The 19,084-nt window shown below is 47.1% G+C and overlaps 1 protein-coding gene across 5 annotated transcripts in view; it reads left to right on the top strand.

Annotated features, from left to right (window-relative positions):
- Window positions 1–14,216, top strand: part of SPSB1 (splA/ryanodine receptor domain and SOCS box containing 1) — a 96,790-nt gene extending 82,574 nt beyond the window's left edge. For 4 of the 5 annotated variants that reach the window (XM_032775489.2, XM_032775487.2, XM_032775490.2 and 1 more), the window contains exons 2-3: window positions 7,056–7,877; window positions 14,010–14,216. In XM_032775489.2, the coding sequence (XP_032631380.1) occupies window positions 7,184–7,877; window positions 14,010–14,137 (822 nt within the window). In that variant the 5' untranslated portion in view covers window positions 7,056–7,183 and the 3' untranslated portion in view covers window positions 14,138–14,216. Of the gene's footprint in view, window positions 1–4,335; window positions 4,811–7,055; window positions 7,878–14,009 lie in introns of those variants that run through there. The other variant, XM_032775488.2, reaches the window with a different exon arrangement.
- The last annotated feature ends 4,868 nt before the right edge of the window (window positions 14,217–19,084 follow it).

Consider the following 19,084-nt stretch of genomic DNA (forward strand, 5'->3'; position numbering starts at 1 on the left):
GCCTGTCTGGAGTTTAGTAGTTAGACTTTTTTTTCTCAGCCCTTGTATAAATTATTGTGAAACTTCCGGACCCACTGGGGGAGCGCTTTAAACAAATCAAAAGAAATTAAAAGCAATGGAGCAGAGTCTTGGGTCTTGCCTAGACTACAGAACATTGCTATGTTGGGACAAAATGATGAACAGTCGAGTTGGCTGACGCAGGGCTGATGGCTAGCGAAGCGTCGGGATTAGATCGTGGTGAGTGTTGTCAGCTAACTCAGTTGGTCAGTTGCTTTCAAACTCGAACTCTCTGTAGTGTGGATGGGTCTAGATGGCCAAAGCAAGGCCGGGGTTTGGATGTGATGTTGGGGGGAGGGTGTATGAACAGGGAGGCATAGCGTGGCTTCTCAACATCTTGCATGCAGTATTTTGACGATGAATCATTGCATTAGTTAATGCTTCAATGGGGAGGGTGAGGCTTGCAGGTCCTTTGCAAGAAGTGCAGTTTAAGTTGGGGGCCTTAGAGGGTGGTCACATAATGGGGCTGGGTTAGGGGAGGTGTACCAGTCCTGGGAAGTGAAGATGGCACAGAACGACATGCAAATGGAAGGCTGCATCCCTTGGGAGAGGGCAAAGGAGGATGTCGGAGGATCAACGTTTGCATGACCACGACTCTTAGTACAACGCAAGTTATTTCGGTGGAGAGGTGAGAAGATGGTCTGGATGTGTTCAGTGGTTGAGACTGGCTGTTGAGGCAGCATTTCTGCCTAAGGTAGACAAGGTACCAGGAAGACAGAGAAGGCTTTCTAGGTGGGATACCCTGTTCTCCATCTCCACTTCCATTTGCACCTTTGCTGCAACCGTTCTTGAGCAGCCTCAAAACAATGTCCCTGCTCCTCTCTGGTGTGAAAGCCCTTGATGGAGAAATGTATCATGATCGCCTTTGTGCCCACTTGCCAACATCATTTGTTTTGGAGCCTGACGCGTGTGTGTATCATGGGATGTTGCCGGCTGGTTCCTAACAGCTAAATTAAAGGAAGAGCTAATGCTCTGAAAATAGCAGTGGATGTTGTTGCTGTGAGTCTCCAAAGCTCTTAAATCTGTCAAGTTACATATTAAATCAGAATAGTACAGGAGCAAAATGGAGCTTTAAAACTGGGGGGCCAAACGGGGTTGTTGGTGGTAGAAAAATACAGAAATCGAGCAAGCACAGGCTGCATGAGCCATGGAGATCTTCCAGTGCATACATTCCATGGTGATAGGCACCTTTGTAGACACCTGAAAATCTTTGTGTTGAAAGGTTTGTAGCTTTAAGTGCTTGGCATCTTCTGACCCTTTTTTTTTTTTTTTTTCCTAGGGCTGCCTGCGTCTCATGCTGAGCTGTCTGTAGGGAGGCTTAATGCATAGCTCTGCACTCCCAGATAGGTAGTCCACCACTCTAATAGTATAGGAGTCCAGTCCTTGGGACACAAAGCCGTTTGCACAGCAGAACCGTGTTCTGGTCTGCTTTGTGCTTGCAGAGCACCACGGTGGCTGCTAGACTTAAGTTTGCAAGCAGGCACTTCTCTTTTAAAATCCTGTTCGGATGTAAGGAATGAACCCTGCCTTTGGGTAATCTGATTCCATGCCAAAGCTGGCTCTCCTCAACTGTTTATAACTAGATGTGAGCTTGCACGGTGTTTGTCAACCCCTCTAACAGAGCTGATAGATTCTGCCTTAGCTTGTCAGACTGTAAAGGGGCAACATTCTGCATGAATCTTGGAGCCATAAGTTAAGTAGCATCTCCTTGTGTTACTTGGACACTATCCAGTCTGACCCTCTAGAAGCCCCTTACTTGTGTTCAGTTCTCGCTGCTCCTTTCTGTTCCTTCCCAACCCAACCTTTTTCTCTCTCTCGTGTCCTGGCTGTAATGTCGAATCTAGTTCTTTGCTGCTTGGGCCTGGCTAGCTCCCTAGTTCTTTGCCTCAGGAAAGAGAGGTAATGAAGATATGCAGTGACTAGTGCTCATCCCAAGGTGGGCGAGGTTCTTTCAAGTTTCCAAGGGCATCAGCTTTCATTCCCAGCTGAAAGCTCCTTTCTCTCTTGCGACACCCCTACCCCATTTCTGGGGCAGTGGCTCTGTCAGGCACATGGTGCACAATGGAATGTTGCAGTAAGTATATATTGTGCTGCATTACAATAATTCCTAAACCCACAAGCCACAGTGCTCTGATTTGGAGCTCTCATTCTGTCCTCCGAATCCTTGGCTCAATTCGGTGTCACAGGTACACAAAGCCTACCCTTTCTCTGAGCTCCACTTGGCTTCAAGCAGGGGAAAACCCTATCTACTGTTACGGATGAGCATGGGTGCAGTAATAGAGACTGCACTTGGGAATAGCCTCCATCAGCAGGTTAAGTCAAAGACAAGGATTGTATGAAAAGGTTCTGTAGGTAACAAGTACTAGAATCTAGTCTTGATGGCACTTGGGCAGATGAAGCAGGGAAACGGGGGATTGTTTGCTCATTAGCAGAGTACAGAAGTACCCTCTACTCCAGGGTAGGCAACTTATGGCACGTGTGCCGAAGGCGGCGCACGAGCTGATTTTCAGTGGCACTCATGCTGCCCGAGTCCTGGCCACCAGTCCGAGGGGCTCTGCGTTTTAATTGAATTTTAAATGAAACTTCTAGACATTTTGAAACCTTATTTACTTTACATACAACAATAGTTGAGTTATATATTATAGACTTATAGGAAGAGACCTTCTAAAACGTTAAAATGTATTACTGGAACGAGAAACCTTAAATTAGAGTGAATAAATGAAGACTCGGCACACCACTTCTGAAAGGTTGCCGATCCCGTCTCTACTCTCATGCATGTCTTGCTTCAAAATTTTCTGCATCAGATACTCACTCAGTTTGGGAGACTGGACTGTAGCTTCTTGTCTGTTGCTATCATGTGAACCATTGTGTTCAGGAAAATCTCTGCATCTCCTTTTCTGCCAGTGTTTTGATCCTTCATCGTAGAGTTGAAGGCCCCAAAAGATGACCAGATCATCTCGTCTGACATCCTATATATCATAGGCCACCAACACCACCCAAAACCGAACCGAAACCAGACTCTCACATTCAGCCCATGTGAAACTAGATTACTGTGCGTCTCAGAGAGAGAACAGGAGTGACCAAGGTGCACCAGTGCACAAGGCAACTGCATTGGCAGAGAAGTGATTGAAGTATACCTAGATGTGCTAGGAAGGCAGATTACAGACCTAAATATCTGCAGATTAATCAAGACTTAGTGCTGTCACCTATTGAAGTGAAGTGAAATGAGATTCCCAGGGAGAATCAGGCACATAATTTAAAGAGAAGCATAGAGACAAAAAAATTAAAATTGTTCTGCAACTGGATGACTTCTGTGCTTAGCCGCTTAGCCAGTCAGCAAATGCTGGAGTGTGATTTAAGCAGTCCTTGCAAGTTCCCTAGCTTGTCTTCGCGTGCCCCTGTGGATAACACTGGATGATGTCTCACTTATAGCAATTATCCTCCATTTCAAGTTCTTTATTACCAGTGTTACCAGCCCTGGTGTACAAGACTGGAGTTTGCTAACGCACTTCTGCCCCGTAGGGCAGAGGTCCCTGAAGAGAGCCCAGTATAGTACTTGAGATGTAGGATAGGTCTTGTTGTTTCATTGACACTGTCTCTTAAATGGTGAAGCATATGGCCTGTGCAAAACCATAGCAGAAAATGGGTTGAGCATCTAAAGGTGGAAACAAACAGTTCTAAGAGGCAGCTGCTTTTTCTTCCATAGTTGTCTAATAAACTAGGGCAGGCTTGACTGGGAGTTTGGGAGTGGTTTGTTCCCTAGGAGCACATCTCCAGGAATCTGACATTCAGCTCACCAGTCAAAGGTAGAAGAGAATGTGTAAGATCTTCAGGGCCAGTGTACTGTGCCAGCTGTGGAGCTAATTTCTCAGAGATGGAACTTTGAGGGTTAGTCTCAGAAAGCTTGACAAACAGTGTGCGTGGTTTAGCACACTATGCAAATAGCCACAGAACTGCAGCAACCCCTGGACCACAGGCACCTAAAATAGCAGAGTAGTCTCAACAACTTCATTAGCATAAACCTTAGGGGAAGCTGATCAGTCTGTCCATGGTGATGTTGAAGCACAGTACAGCCCTTCCTCCCCCGACTGCCTCTAACTGAAGTCCTGCCACTTATGTCCGGTAACCTTATGTTTTTATACAAGATCTGATTCATGCACTGTGATTTTTTTTTTTTTTTTTTTTCTTCCCATGCTAGATGAGGTCCTGGTCATGAGTAACTGTTGTGACTGTTAGCTGGCAGGAATTCTGGGTGATTGCCTCACTCCAGGAAACGTTAAAATAACACTTTTTTCTTAGAAAGCTCGTTCCTTCCCCTCCCATATTTTTATTTTCCTAATAGCTGCCCCTGCTCTGGCGGCTCATAAACAGAGGGTTGCTTGTGTAGCCGAGTGAGAGCGGATTTGCTTGGGTGGACACAGAGCGGTGTATGGAGGTAGCTGGTCTCTAAGCAGATAGGCGCCTCTCAAAATGAGTCTGTCTGAAGCTTGGAAGGAAACTGTTAAGCTGTGCAAAGAATCCTGCTCCTCTCGCCGGACTCGGAGTCTGCTTCTGTCTCCCTGGGAAGAGCAGCTGCCCCAGTGATGCAGAGAATTTGAGACGAAACGTACAAGGAGGGTTTTTGTAACTATCTGGATTCCAGTAACTCAATGGGAGCTCTGCTGCCAAGCGTTGCTGGAATGTGGGCCTCCTGAAGCTGGGGCCGAGCCTGTTCGCCTGCTCCTTCAGCTCTGCAAAGTTGGACGCTTCCAAGGTACTTTGCAGTATTGAGGGGTCGGACTAGGGAAGTGCTGGGGGTTTGGGGGACAGATTCCTCTCCAGACCTGTCCCAGTGGAGAGTGTGCTCTCTAATTCTGCCCACTGTTCAGCAAATCATCTGTAGCCATCGGGGGCTTTCCCTTGCTGCCCAGCCTCTGCCTTTTTTGATCACTGAAATAGCTTTATTGCTGTTGGGAAGTAGCCATGTTTAAAGCTTTTTCAGGAGCTGAGTTTCAGTGCTGAGCTGAGGAAGGAAAAGCTATCACCGAGCCAGCCTTGCCTCTGTGTTTGTTTGCATTATGTAATCTTTTCTCCAGAGGGTGCTTAGAGCCCAGAGGATTCCCTCCCACCCAGAGAGCCCTGTCACCTACGACAGGCAGCCAAGGAAGGCTGGATCCTGCACCCTTGGCCAGCTACAGCTACTCCAGGGAAATCCATGCTAGTCACTTCCCCATCTCCCATGAGCGAGTGCTTCCTCTGCTGTGCTCTCAGCCCTTATTGAACCAGCGAGTGGGACGCAAAGTGCCAAACTCCTGCAGGGTAGCATAGACATCAGGCTCTGCCAGCCAGCCCTGTAATATCCCAGCAAGTGCTAGACCTCTTCACAGATCTGGATCAAGTCTTCAGGTTCCCCCTGAGAGCGCAGTGGTGAGGAAATAAAACCCTGAAGGGAGACCCACTGAAGCACAGCCTGCCCCTTTACTACTCCTATAGTAATATTTCAGCCACCTTCATTATTTAGTGGCAACTGCCTCTGTCTGGAGGTTGGTTCTGTCTTGTCTATTGCAAAATAAGATGTGGGGTCAGGATAGGGGAAGCTTGTGCTACTAAGAACAAGCTAAATACTGAATATGCAGTAATCCCTGGACCTTGCCTTAAGCTTCAGTAACCAAGTCTGAATAAGCAAGCTCAGTCCTCCCACCAGAGCACTCTCTCTCACCCTGCAAGATGAAAGCCAACTCCTAGGCTCTAAATGCAACTTCAGTCCCTCTGAACTTGGACGTACCTCTGGGAATCACTTTGCTACAAGGGCTCAAATAGCTGCAGTAGTTGCCTGGGGCTGTTTAGGGATTTTTCTTTGCAGAATGTTAAATGCTTTGTGTGTTTTGGCTCCTTTCTGGGCAACTGTAGAGATTGCTTTGACTGTTGTCCAGTTGGAATGGAATTCCAGGGCCTTTATAAGTGTCTGGAAAGATACACACAGGTGGATGGTCCTGGCAATGGCTGGGGTGTCTCGTGCAGCTTGCATCTGTGAGAGTATAGGTTGAGGCTGAGATGAAGCAAGGCTGTGCTTGCTAAAAGCCGTATCTGCTACAACTCAATCGCTGATTCAGGACCATCAAGGAATTTCTTAATCTCTGTCAGTACCTTATATCCAGCTGCAACTCCTGTGCCCGTGTATGCAGCATACTATAGAATATTTAGCGGGAGTGATTGGAGATTAAATGCAGGGGAGACCTATGGGAAGGCAGCGTATTAGAGAAGTCCTGTGTCTAAAAGCTTTAGCATGGCCCAGGGACAAGAGGATGGTCCAGTCTGTGTAACCCAAGAGAAAACCAAAGCTTTAGTGTTTTCAGTGACACCCACAAAGGGCCAAAGTCTGCGTTTCTCTATGCATCGTACATCACAGTACGGAGACTTGTGTCCTCCTTGCAGCTCGTGGGAGGCTGGGTGTGCTTAAATTTTTCCAGCTTCCTTATTAAACTTTGCCTGGATGAGTTGCCTGGCAAACTCCCAGCCCTTACGATATGTCCACACTGCAGTTATTGGTGAAATTGCATTGTGTGGAGACCGACCTGAGAGCTTTAATCCAGCTAGTGCAAGTCCCAGTAGTGGTGAAGCTGCAGCAGCAAGGACTTTGGCATCGGGTAGCTGCCTGGGTAAGTACCCAGTGTTCCAGATGGGCTTAAGCCTCTGTGCTGGGGTGGCTTCACTGCTCTTGGTGTTCTCGCTTGCTAGATTAAAGCTAGCTCAGGTAGGTCAGTGTATGCTGCAGTCACACCTAGTCCTGCAGTGTAGACAGAACTTTTCAAGGTTCCATCTAGAACACGCTGCACTTTCCAGTGAGCGGTGGTCCTGTCTCTGTCTGTGCAGGGCATGTGAGCCAGCCCTCCTCCACCCCCCACCGCTCCAGGTGTGACCTTTGGTCTGTTTGCCCAGACAACTGGAGTGCTGGGACTCGTTTACAGGTGGTGTGCTAATGTTTAACTCTTCTCCTTGTTTTTCTTTCCTTCCATTAGGCAATACTGACCAGTGCACATCTTGATAAGGTCTCCTAGCAACCTCTTCTGCAGGGCTGAATGACAGCGGGAGGGTAATTGATGAGCTTGCCCTGGGAATCTCTAAATACGTGAAATCAAAGCACAAGATGGGTCAAAAGGTCACTGGTGGGATAAAGACTGTGGATATGAGAGACCCTGCATACAGGCCACTCAAGCAGGAGCTCCAGGGGTTGGATTACTGCAAGCCCACACGCCTGGACTTGCTACTGGATATGCCTCCGGTCTCCTACGAGATCCAGCTGCTGCACTCGTGGAACAACGATGACCGCTCACTGAACGTCTTTGTGAAAGAGGACGACAAACTCATATTTCACCGGCATCCGGTGGCTCAGAGCACGGATGCCATCCGAGGCAAAGTTGGATATACGAGGGGACTGCATGTGTGGCAGATCACATGGGCCATGAGGCAGCGGGGCACGCATGCCGTGGTAGGGGTGGCTACAGCAGACGCGCCCTTGCATTCTGTAGGGTACACAACCCTGATAGGAAATAACCATGAATCCTGGGGCTGGGACCTTGGGCGGAACAGACTGTACCATGATGGCAAGAACCAGCCGAGTAAAACCTACCCTGCCTTCTTAGAACCAGATGAGACTTTCATTGTGCCGGACTCTTTCCTGGTGGTCCTGGACATGGATGACGGGACCCTGAGCTTCATCGTAGACGGGCAGTACATGGGCGTTGCTTTTCGGGGACTTAAAGGGAAAAAACTGTATCCAGTTGTAAGTGCAGTGTGGGGGCACTGCGAAATACGGATGCGCTACTTGAACGGGCTTGATCGTGAGTATAACCCTCTGCAGCTTGTTCTGAAAGTGCAGATCTCTGCATGCCTTCCTAGCCCCTCTAAAGAGATTAAACCACATATCCGTACTCCCTTCCCAATAGCTAGTGAGCTATGTACGTGAAAACTGTGGCCCATGCAAACCGAAATGACCGTTAGGACAGCAAAGGGTTTGGGGGAGGATGGGGTTTCTACACCAGATTAGTCTCTGCTAATGGGCTGTGTTTGGAAAGAACAGTATTGTTTCTAACTGGATCTGGTGTAGGTACCAGTCAGCCAGGTTATGTTCCTATAGCAGGGTAACCCCAACAGGTCTGGCTACACATCAGCACATGGTGCCTCAAATTAGGAAAGCAGTTTGAAAGTAACTAGGTGACTGTATAGGGTGGAAAGTGTGGATTTTGGGCAGCTATGCAGAGAGGGAAACCTACTGCTGGGACTCCAGCCATGTGCAGTAAGTCTATCTGGAAAGCTGATGTTCTCCTTCTTCTTCTACCCCCCGCCCCCCCCACTGCTAGAGTCTCCAGTGCCTTACTATGGATTTAGGCCAATGGATGAGGCAGAATCCTGTAGCTTGTCTGTAGCACTCTTTCCCTGAAAGGTGACCTCTCCTCCACGTACCCTTCATACAGGAGAACAAGTTTTAAACGTGCTCTGCAGGCACATGTGTAGGGAGCTGCGCAGTCAGTAGCCTGGAACCCCACCTCTTTCAGCAACTAGCTTTCTGTCCTTTTCCCTTCAAGGCTAAAGAACACTGTTAAACAGAGTGGGGTTGGGTATTGTGGCCAGGAAAACCTTCGTAGTTCTGAGGGCTCAGTGTAAACTCAGGATGGCATTTGGTCACCAAGCTTAGTACAAGCTTCCCAAGTTCAAACTGGTCCTGAAAAAAAAAGCCTATCTGTCTCTTTGGGACAGAGGTTCCCAATTGCACCAGAATGTGATTTAGTCCATTCAGAGGAATGGCTTAATCTGGATTTGCTGCTACTTAAATTTGTCAGATTTAATATGGGAAGGGATAGCATGTTCACCCCGAGCCTCAGAGTAGCATCTGTCTTGTATTGTTGCAGGACATTATCGAATACTTTCTTCCTGTATGTGGGGGTAAATATTCTTGCTCTTCATAGCCATGCATAGGTCACCCAGTGCAATGATGGAGCCTGTTCAGAATAGAGTGTAGTATTAACTGCAGTGAATGAATTATTTAAGCAGGATAGTTCACTTCTGTAGAAAGAAGTGCAAGTGCCTAATACTGCAGACTTGACTCTCCTTGCTACTGTAGCTATTAAATTAAGGCAAAGGGTGGTGTTTGTATTGTAGTCCCCCTGGGAGCCCCGGTCATGGAGCAGTATTCTGTTGTGCTCGGAGCTGTACAAACCAAAAGGGACAATGTTTTTGAACAGTGAGATTTCCCCCCTCCCCCCGTCTGCATTAAAACTCCTAGTTTTTGCTACCCAGGTTGGACTGCAGAGACTGAATCTTCCAGCTTTGTTTCTGCTGCTCTATTATCTAGCCAAACCTGGCAACCAATCGGCATGCAGTAGGTATTCCTGGCCTGAGAGAGAGCTAGTGCTGAGTCATAGGCATTGGAGTGAAACGTTTGGCGTGTGTGTGTGTGAGAGAGAGAGAGAGAGAGAGAGAGAGAGAAGTCTCACTTCTCCTTCTCCTAATTTGCCCTGCTGTAAACACGTACCATTCAGTCGCTTGATTTTCAAATTTAGTGTAGCGGGGCTCTGAGCAAACCTGGCCAATGGTGCAGCTGGGTATGTAGCAAGCTCTGAGCTTTTACATGACTGCAGGGACAGCTGCAGATTAAACATATCCAAACTCTCATGTATCTTTACTCTACGCTTTCAGTTCACCGTCACCGAGATCTCCCTAATGACAGCCCCGTTTCCCCCCCCCCATTATTATCTGTGACACATGTCAAGCAAATGCTTGGCTCAAAGGAAGAGCTTTGCCTTGCACATCAGTGAGGAGAATTCCACAGCCCAGGACCCTTCCTCAAAAACTCTTACTCCTCACTTCCAGGTGCCATTGGTTGGAGAGACCTTTCCAGCTAAGCCTGATGGCCGTAGCAGCCCTTTGGGCATGGTTAGTCTCATAGGTACCTAGGTCCCAAACCATGTGGAAGTAGGTAAAGCAAAACAGGCATTTCAAATTAAATCCAGGAGCAGACAGGCAGGGATTGGAGCACTAATATTCTGTATCCCTCTCCTTCTAAACAGTGATGGGACTAGAGTGGTCTAACTTTGAGGTGGCCTAAACCGAGCTTTGTGACACAGGAACACAGATTCTTGTCTGCACTGTGGTCTTGGCCAATCACCCTATCAAGTCTCCTGTATCTGAAAGGAGCCAGCCAGAGGCAATGGCTGGGAATGGTTTGTATTTACTTTACTGGCTAATAAATGAGCAAGAGCCCTTCAATTGCACTAGCTCTGAGGGTCCAGGCACAGGGCAAGTGCATGTGTGAAGTAGGGAAAGGCAGTGGATAAAAGTCGGATGTCTTATCTCCATGGATTAGGTGCCCCTTTGGGATGCTGGTGCTGAAACTTGAAAACGCACAGTCAGTGCTTTCCATAGAGGCTGCCTTCTGCAGCTTAACACTACCACTAAAACCAGATGGTCCCTCAGCAGCCACTTCCTCCCAGCCTCCTTGTCTCTAAACAGGCTGGCTGGGAGCGTGTCTGGAAGGGTGCCCAACTCTGGAGGGCATGGTATCAAGCATTTGAATAGAGCGCTCTTGGCAGTGGTGCCCTGCCACTCAGACAGAAGGGAGTCATACCCAATATGGGCTACTGGAGCCCAGCCTTGATGGTGGGTAGTGGTATCGGATTCAGAAATGGTCAGACACCAGCTACCAGGCACAGATAGATCCTGGGTCTAATGACACCGTGCTCATGAACCTGGTCCACGAGCAGTGGCTGCGTTCTCTGGGTCAGCGGTTCAGGTACAAGCATGGTTTGTTCTTCTGGGTGTTTCTTTCACCCGCCAACATAAGCTAACTCCTAGCTCCTGTGGAGCTGGGTGGTCTTTATGGGACTGTTTTTTTGGGTTATCCATGCAAACAACTAATGTAGTTAGTGCGATTTAGCTGGATTAGTTTGCATCCAAAGCTTCTTTGAAGGACACAGCATTGGCCTGTTTCTATTGCAGTGATGCCAAGGGACCCAAGGAGGAGGGTCAGGGCCCTGTTGTGCTGAATGCTGTATAAACAAAGACGCAGTCCTTGCCCTGAAGAGCTTACAGGCGAAGGGACAAATGAAGTTCATTGAGGTGGGGCCTGGAATGGGAAGTAGAGAATCAAATGCATAGTATGCACCCTTGCCTTTTAAAATGACTTCTAAAGAGTCATGTCCCCATATGCCTCACACGTAGCCATTAATTAGCTGATTTACCAGCACTGTAGCTGAGCTGCATCTCGAGAGGAGGATTGGGACCTTCGGGGTTGGTGCAGGGAAGCCCTAGTATGGACAGAAGGGTAGATCCTAGTGGCAGGAGCAAAGACCAATCGGTGGACAAGGCTGGCATCACTGGCTAGGTGGAGAGGCTGGAGGGGGGTGCAGGGCAGAGATGTTTAGAACCTTGAAAGGAAGATTGGAATCTTGAACTTGATCTGACGTGCAGGGCACTGAATTTTGAAATCAAGACTGGATGTCTTTCTAAAAACTATGCCCTGGGACTTATTTTGGGGAAGTTCTCTGGCCTGTGTTACACATGAGGTCAGACTAAATGCTCCCAGTGGTCCCATCTGGCCTTGGAATCTAAGAAGGGATTCTGCCCAAGCTGTTAGGAAGACTCTGCCACAGTTTTTTGTCAATGAGCATTGGGAGGCTAAAAGGTGGAAGCAATGGCTACAATAATCTGAAAAGTGGGGTGGGGAAGACCGGAATGAGGGTGTCGTTGCTCTGGACAGAAGGGAAGGATGGATCTTAAAACTCTTATGGAGTGGGAAGTGTTGGAGGAGAGATGCAAGAGGGTTTTGGTTTTTTGTTTTTTTTTTCTGAAATGATCCTGGAAGGGAGCACAAATGCAGTGACACTTAGTCAGAAAATGGACTAAAAACTTTGCCTCTCATCTGTTGGCAGTGGCAGCAGGATGAGCAGGGTCGATAGCTTAATTTGGCTTGTTCCAGAGGAAGCGAGCGCTGTTGGCATGAATCTGTAGTCAGGTCCTGTAAAACTGACACTTGTTGGCCAAGATTTTCAAAGACCTCATTTTGAGGGTTCCAACTGGAGCCTGGATTTTTAGATGCTGGTGAGCTTTTCATTTTTTTATAAATCAGAACCTCTTAAAGTGTCTAGTGAGACAGCCCAAAGCAGAGGCATGCCTAGTTGCTTTTGAAAAACCTTGACCCTTATTTAGTGCTATCCAAATGAGCTTGGAAAACTTCATCAAGAAAAACTCTGGAAAGTTCAGATTCTTTTCCTTATGTGCAGCTGTAACTTCGGTTCCTGCTGTCTGCCCCATCAGATCACAAGAAACGCGTCTTTCCTGTGGAGAGCAGTGAAATATTCCCAGGAAATATTCATTTGTATTTTAATCTGTTATGGCAGCTCACTCAAGTTAAATTGCATCTCCTACTTTTTTGGGGCTATGAAATTGCTTAGGTTGCAGAATTGTAACCTGGGAAGTAGGGAGATGGCAATTTGGATCGTCTGTCTCTAAAATATCAAATCTTAATCTCGACCTCCTGGATTTTCTGGGCTCATTGTGCTGAAAACTTGGCTTTTGTAGATCCTCCTCCTTCCTAAGAACTAGAGAGAGCAGCTCCCTGCTGCATTGATGTGTATGGAGCCATAGGTGCATATGCAATCGTTTGATATTGAAAAACATTTCCCCATCTCTTCATTGCTGGGGTACTGGCGTAGTCTGTCAAACCGAACCTGAAAATGTAACTGTGGAGCTAAAATGAAGTTGGGCTTTTGACTACTAGTTTTTCCACATTGGGTGGGTCTTAATCCTGGTTAGTGAAGCCAGCAACCCTTGTGCTTCCTACTTTCTGTATTATTAAAGCCGTTTTGCAAGAATCATAGTTGCAGATCATGTTCTACTGAAAGTTCTATCCCCAGTAGTGGGAGCACTCTCTGGAGCGTATGATGTGGGCTTGCCCCTTAAATACAGGTGTTGCAACCTAGTTTGCTGGGGACATTCTGTAGGTGGCTTGGTTCTCATCTGCCCCCCAGACACTGAAGTCCTGACCTAGGCAAGTGAGCTTAACTCATTCTTTTGGGGGTGACTTCTTCATGTTAGGCTTTGGATTTTTCTCAAGGTGGCTACCATTAGCCTCTGATGGAGACTGCGGTCTTGAGATACCTCATTGGAAAATCTCCCTGGAGGGGAAACAGGCTAAAGATCTGCTGCAGTGATGGTTTTTGGGGGTGGGTGGGGAGGTGGGCAGGGTTGCCTGCAGAAGAGAAATTACTACTCACATCAATGATGCGTGTTCAGTGCAAGCACTGGCTTTAGCAGCCAGAATACCTGCACCCTTAATCGCATGACGCTTGGATTTCAGGAGCTGTTAACAGAATAGGAACTCTGCTGCATCATGGGGGATGCCGTGCTTGCACAAGAAACTTGCCCAGTCCACCAAGGCTGCATAGAAGGACACCCCAGTAGAACTGACAGCGTGAGCTCTAAATAAAGCTCTCACTGTTAAGGGCTATAAAACCTGCTGCATGGATACTGAACAGTACATTGCTTTGGGGTACCTAGAAATAATAAAATCATACTGCAAGATGCAGTCTTGTTTTTAAACAGCTTTCACAAAGGTTCCCACATTGTGGTGTCTAAAAATGTGGGATCTCCCACTTTAACTGAATGCTGCTACACCTCCCTAATTATTATAGGGGGATTCCAGCATCTCCTTTCCTACTCTACCGTTGGTATTTCTAGGGCATGTATTACCTTCAGTGCTTGCTGCGGATAGTTTACAGCTTCGTGGCCTACTGGGATCCTCTGCATAGTAACCTAAACTGCTGCCTCGCTTGCTGAGGGTGCTGGGTGGTCAAGGGCTCCTGAACAGGCCAGGGCCTCAGTTTCTCTCAACCTCCTTTTGAGTGTCTGTTACCGTAACTAACAACGCAGCACTGGACTCGTGTTCTGAGTTAACGTCTGGCTTTTTTGTCTTGCAGCCGAACCACTGCCTCTGATGGACCTGTGCCGGCGTTCTGTGCGGTTGGCTCTGGGCAAGGATCGACTGAGCGAGATCCAAACGCTGCCACTGCCGGCCTCCCTCAAGAGCTACCTTCTCTACCAATGACCTACAGGTTGAAGGACGCTGTGAGAACTGAAACAGAGGCAAATGATTTGGCACTGACCCATTGGACAGTGGTTCTGCCAGCCTCTCCCCATCATCACTAGTGTTGGACATCCTCAGCCTAAGTACCTTCCTCCAATGCCAAAACCAAATATGCCCTTAAAATGCCCGTTTTCAAGTATCCTTGTTTCACAACTAAGATGACCTTTGCTGATGAAGTTCACATCACATCCCTGCATGCTTCCAAAAAACCCCCAAAACACAGCCTTCCAGAATCTCTCTCCACATCTCTTGCTGCTTTCCTCCCAGCTCCTAGCAAACAGCAATAGAGCATCCTTTGAACACCTGCAGTCGAGGAGTAAATTCTGCCTCTTACGCCGGCTGAAGGAGAGTACATGAGGCTTGGAAGGGAAGCATTGAGAATGGCAACACTCAAATGGCAGGTGCTAGATGTGGAATGGCACAAGATGGGGAGGGGCCTTCTGACAAGCAAGGATGTAAAAGACTTCAATGGGAAGTGAAGACACCAAAAAAACCACATGGACAATTTTTTATTTTTTTTTAACTTGGATAAGGTGGTTATGTAGCTGATGTCAATGTTGCGATACTGTCTCACCTTGTCTTACCTGTTACTTTATGTAGATTGAATCTTGTTTCTTTCACCATCACTCTCCATCCCTCACTCCGTTTTTCCTGCATCTTGTCTGTCTGCCTTTTCACTGGTTGTGACGCTAGTGGCAGATAAGACCTGCAATAGATGGGGAAACCAATCCTTTAAGCAGCCCCTCTGATGTCTGCATCTGCCCCCTCTTTTTCCTTGTGTTGACTTTAACCTGCAGCTTTTAGATCAGGTGCCCGTTGGCGGTGAGTTTTCCCCTGCCATGACTCATTGGCATCCAATATCATCCATGGAGAGCCAGCCACTCCAGACTGATTTGTCGATTTGCAGATCCTTTACAACCACAGACGTCTCCTTTCCCATGTCTGCGTCATACATAATCTAGTCCATGTTAGCGCCCCTGAAATGGATCTGCCGGGGAATCTTCTGCTTTGATAAGCTGCTTAGAGTATTTCAAAGCAGAGCTTTTCAGTCTGCCTTTGTCCATCAAGATAATCTCCTCCTTGCTCTCTGGCAGGAATGACCTTCTCTCTCATCCCTGCTAATGGCTAGAGGGACGACCCAGGAGGAAGGGTGTGAACAGTGTGTTCTGACTTACAGTATGTCAGCAGGCCAGACGTCTAGAGGGTGATGTGATGGAAAGTAGTTTAATGGGAGGCTCTTTTGATGCTGTGCATGCACAGCAAAGGGAACTAGCCTGAATTACAGTCAAGAGGGGGAGAAGAACCATTGAGACTTTATTTGGGATGTGCGAGGATTTCTTTTTTTTTTTTTTTTTTTTTTAAATAAAGATTCTCACCTCAGTAGCCAAAAAGAGAGGACCCAGTCCCCCACTGTCAACAGGAGCTGCTCCCTCCTGGCCTCTCCAAATAGCAGGCTATTAAGCTGCCTTCTCTGGGGTTATTTTGCACATTTCTTTTTTGTCTTGAATAACTGTTTGTGTGGGGGTTTTTTGCTCTGTTTTGTACAGGTACAAATGAGTTTATTTGTTGAAAATGTTTAATATATATTTGTGGTGTTGTATAATCCTGTTTTAAACAGCTGCTGTATGGTACCTTTTTTAAAAAAAAATCTACTGGCATAGTATATTTTTTAAAGCACAGAATTGGTGCCAAGACTGGGTGGGGTGCAGTGTGCCCCTTTTCTTTCTTTTTTTTTTATGTAACCTGGATGATTATTTTTATGTAGGGATTTGTACAAGCTTCTGTTACAGGGTGGGACACGTACCAAGTTGCACAACAGAATTCAGCATGTACAGAGCCTAGCTTGATTGCCTTCAACTCGACCAGCATATTCCACGCCTCCTGGGAAGTGGCCACCTTCTGCCCTGTTGTTTGTGTGCTTTTAGTGCCCCCACCCCTTTGTCTCCACTCTCTCTCTCTGCTGTCTCCAGTGCATTGCTTTGTACAGTTTTAAAATCTTTGCTTACTCTTTTACAGCTGTAAATAATATTCAGTAATCCAATACAGAAATAAAGTTTATTAAATATATAGAGCAGGAGTCTTGTTTTATTTGTGCCTAGGGGGCACCTGCCAAAATCAGAGGCCAGTTGTGCTCAGGTCTGTACATATACAGACCAAGAGACCTGCCCCAAAGAGTCTAGTCTGAATAGAACAAGCAAAGATGAGAGCATGGATTATGCCCATTTTACAGATCCCATTCTGAGGCTCCCCAAAAAGTCTGTTGCAGAGCTGAGAATTAAACCCAGATCTCTAGTGCTGTAACCCCCATCCTTATTCTTCAGACTGAAAAGCTTCTTCCCTCCTCCCCTCTTACATGCAGAGCTGTCATTACTAGTTGTGCTTTTATGCAAGCTTATCTGGTATGGTCTTGTGGTGGTGCTCCCCTGCTGAAAGTGAGATGCCTGGCCATGTCGGAGGAGACATAGAGGTGACTGGGGAGCAGGGTTGTGTGGATAGGAATCTGAAGTGTTATCGGTGAAAGGCCAGAGTATCCTATTGTAGCTAAAGGATGGGCCAGACCCTATTCTCCCAGTGCCACACTTTTTTTCCATCTGACCATTGGAGCCCCTCACCCTGTTCTCCAGACTCTGGGCTCCTTGCAATCCATTGCATACTTCCTAGCAGAGGCACATGATGGACAACTATAGCCTCAGATGGCTCAGCTTTTTTTAATAGATTGTAAGCCCAGAAGGGACCATTAAACACCTAGTCTGACTTCCTGCATATCATGAGCCAGAGAAGTTTTACCCTGTTGCCCCTGTACTGAAACCAACAATGTGTTGGGCTCGAGCAGATCTTCCAGAAAGGCATCCAGTCTTTGAATTGAAGACTCCCAAGAGTCAGAGAATCTACCATTTCCTTTGGTGGCTTGTGGTTATCGTGGTAGTGTTGCACTGTTTCCACCTGTAAGAGCAGGTACCATTTGAGTTCAGGTCTCCCCCATTGTTTGACACTTGGGATCAAGCCTGCAGCCATCTTGTTGCATGTAACTTACTTCTGAATAGTGAGTGTGAGGAAGGCTGCAGGAGGCAGGCCAAGAGAGTGGGGATATATATGATGTATGAGAATTGCAGCACTTTTGTTTCCTTGAAGCATTGGGGATCTTCCGCTAACCAGTGTGTTTAGACAACCTCATTAACTTCCAAAGGCTTATGGGACCTACATCTGCCAGTCATGTCTGGAAATCTCTACTGCACATATGGCTGGAACGAATATCTCTGAGATGAGATGGCAGTTTTGGCAGGGAAGACTTGTTACTGGCCCTGTACTCAGTTCCTTAAAATGAACCAGATTCACTCATAGATGCGTTTTTTTTTGTTTTTTTTATTGTTTTTTTTTAAAAGGCCTTAAGGGACTCTAATCTAGGCTGGCTTCCTGCATAGCACATGCCAGAGAGTTTTACCCAGTGATTCCTGTATCAACCCCATAACTTCTGGGTGAGGAAAGATGATCATGTAGACACCTGCTATCTTGACTTGGAATTTAAGTGACTGAGAATCCACCACATTCCTTCTGTTCCAATGGCTAGCTAGCCTCTCTTTAAAATGTGCTGCCTTCACGCTGTAGTGTAAGGGTAAAGAATCACTGTGTATATGAACAAAATATAATGGGCAATACAGTATAAATATGGGAACATTTGTTTTTCCCTTGGGTTACTTGAGTGGGTTCCTGAAAGTTGCGAAGAAAAAGTGGAGGGGATCTGGAGAGGCAGAGAGGAAGAAATGGAACGAGAGAAGGGAACTGGCTAAATAGAGGAGATCATGACCTATTCCAGCCAGGCTCTTTTTGGGTTACATGGAAGTAGTGAGATTCCTGTTTCTCCTCATTCACTTAACTGAGGATCTTTTGGATGGGGTGGAAAAGCTGAAGAGCAGTGCCCTTGATGCAGGGGACTGATGGCTCTGGAATCTGTAGTGGGATGTACAGAGCCTCTTTCCTCTAGGCTGTTGACTCCTACCTGGGTCAGACCTGGTGGCGATGAACTGAGACGGTTTCCCATTAGATCTGTCTGGTACAGATGTCATTGTAGCTGGCTGTGAGAGGCCAAAGATATAATTTGGTGGTGGAATCTGAATAACCCTCTTAAGCCTGGTAGGGCCTCCCACTCAAGGCTGAAGCATTTGCAAGGGGCATTGGGTGGATGTTTACATTGCTTCTGCCCACACAATACACTGAGGCCTTCCAGCTACAGGGCTCTTAACCTAGCACCTTACATCAGTCCTAGCCGTGCCATGTTGACTCAAAGCACCAATGGGGATGCAGTTGGTATAATCAGTGCCCACCCCTCACTGTGACTGCTTGAAATGACAATACATAGGCGTTGGGGAGAGGTTTCACTCCTTGGAAAGAAGGCCCTGTTTAAAGAAGGTAGATCCATGGTCCCAGAAGTGGCATCTTGCAATACCAATGCCGTGGTGGTCGCTCTGCCTAGTCCTTTGTAGGATTCTATAATGGCTACAGGGTGACCTTAGCTAATATTGCAGTTTTCCCTGGTAGACTAGTGTGTATGCAACTTACTGGGCTGGGATTGAGAGCACCTGTACTAATCTGGGGCAAGCCTTGCCCCTCTTGTGAGAGGAAGCACACCAGTGCCATAGCTACCAGACTGGGCAGGGTGGGCATGAGAGAAAAAGACCCCTTACAACTCCAGCCTGGGGAAGGGGGTCTGTAAAACTGAGCTCCACTCAAGGTTGCAGTACACCAGAAATGGCTTCTGCCCTGGGCAGAGGGCAAATGCAAGATAAATGAGGGGAAGGGCGAGAACCCTCAGTGCCATCCCTTTATATTTAAAGGAAAGCGCTAATGAAATGATGCTAAGTGAAAGCAGCCTGCACACATGGTAGCAATGAATCTCTGCATCTTTCTCAT

This window comes from Chelonoidis abingdonii, chromosome 23 (assembly GCF_003597395.2).
Source record: "Chelonoidis abingdonii isolate Lonesome George chromosome 23, CheloAbing_2.0, whole genome shotgun sequence".
Classification (NCBI taxonomy): domain Eukaryota; kingdom Metazoa; phylum Chordata; order Testudines; family Testudinidae; genus Chelonoidis; species Chelonoidis abingdonii.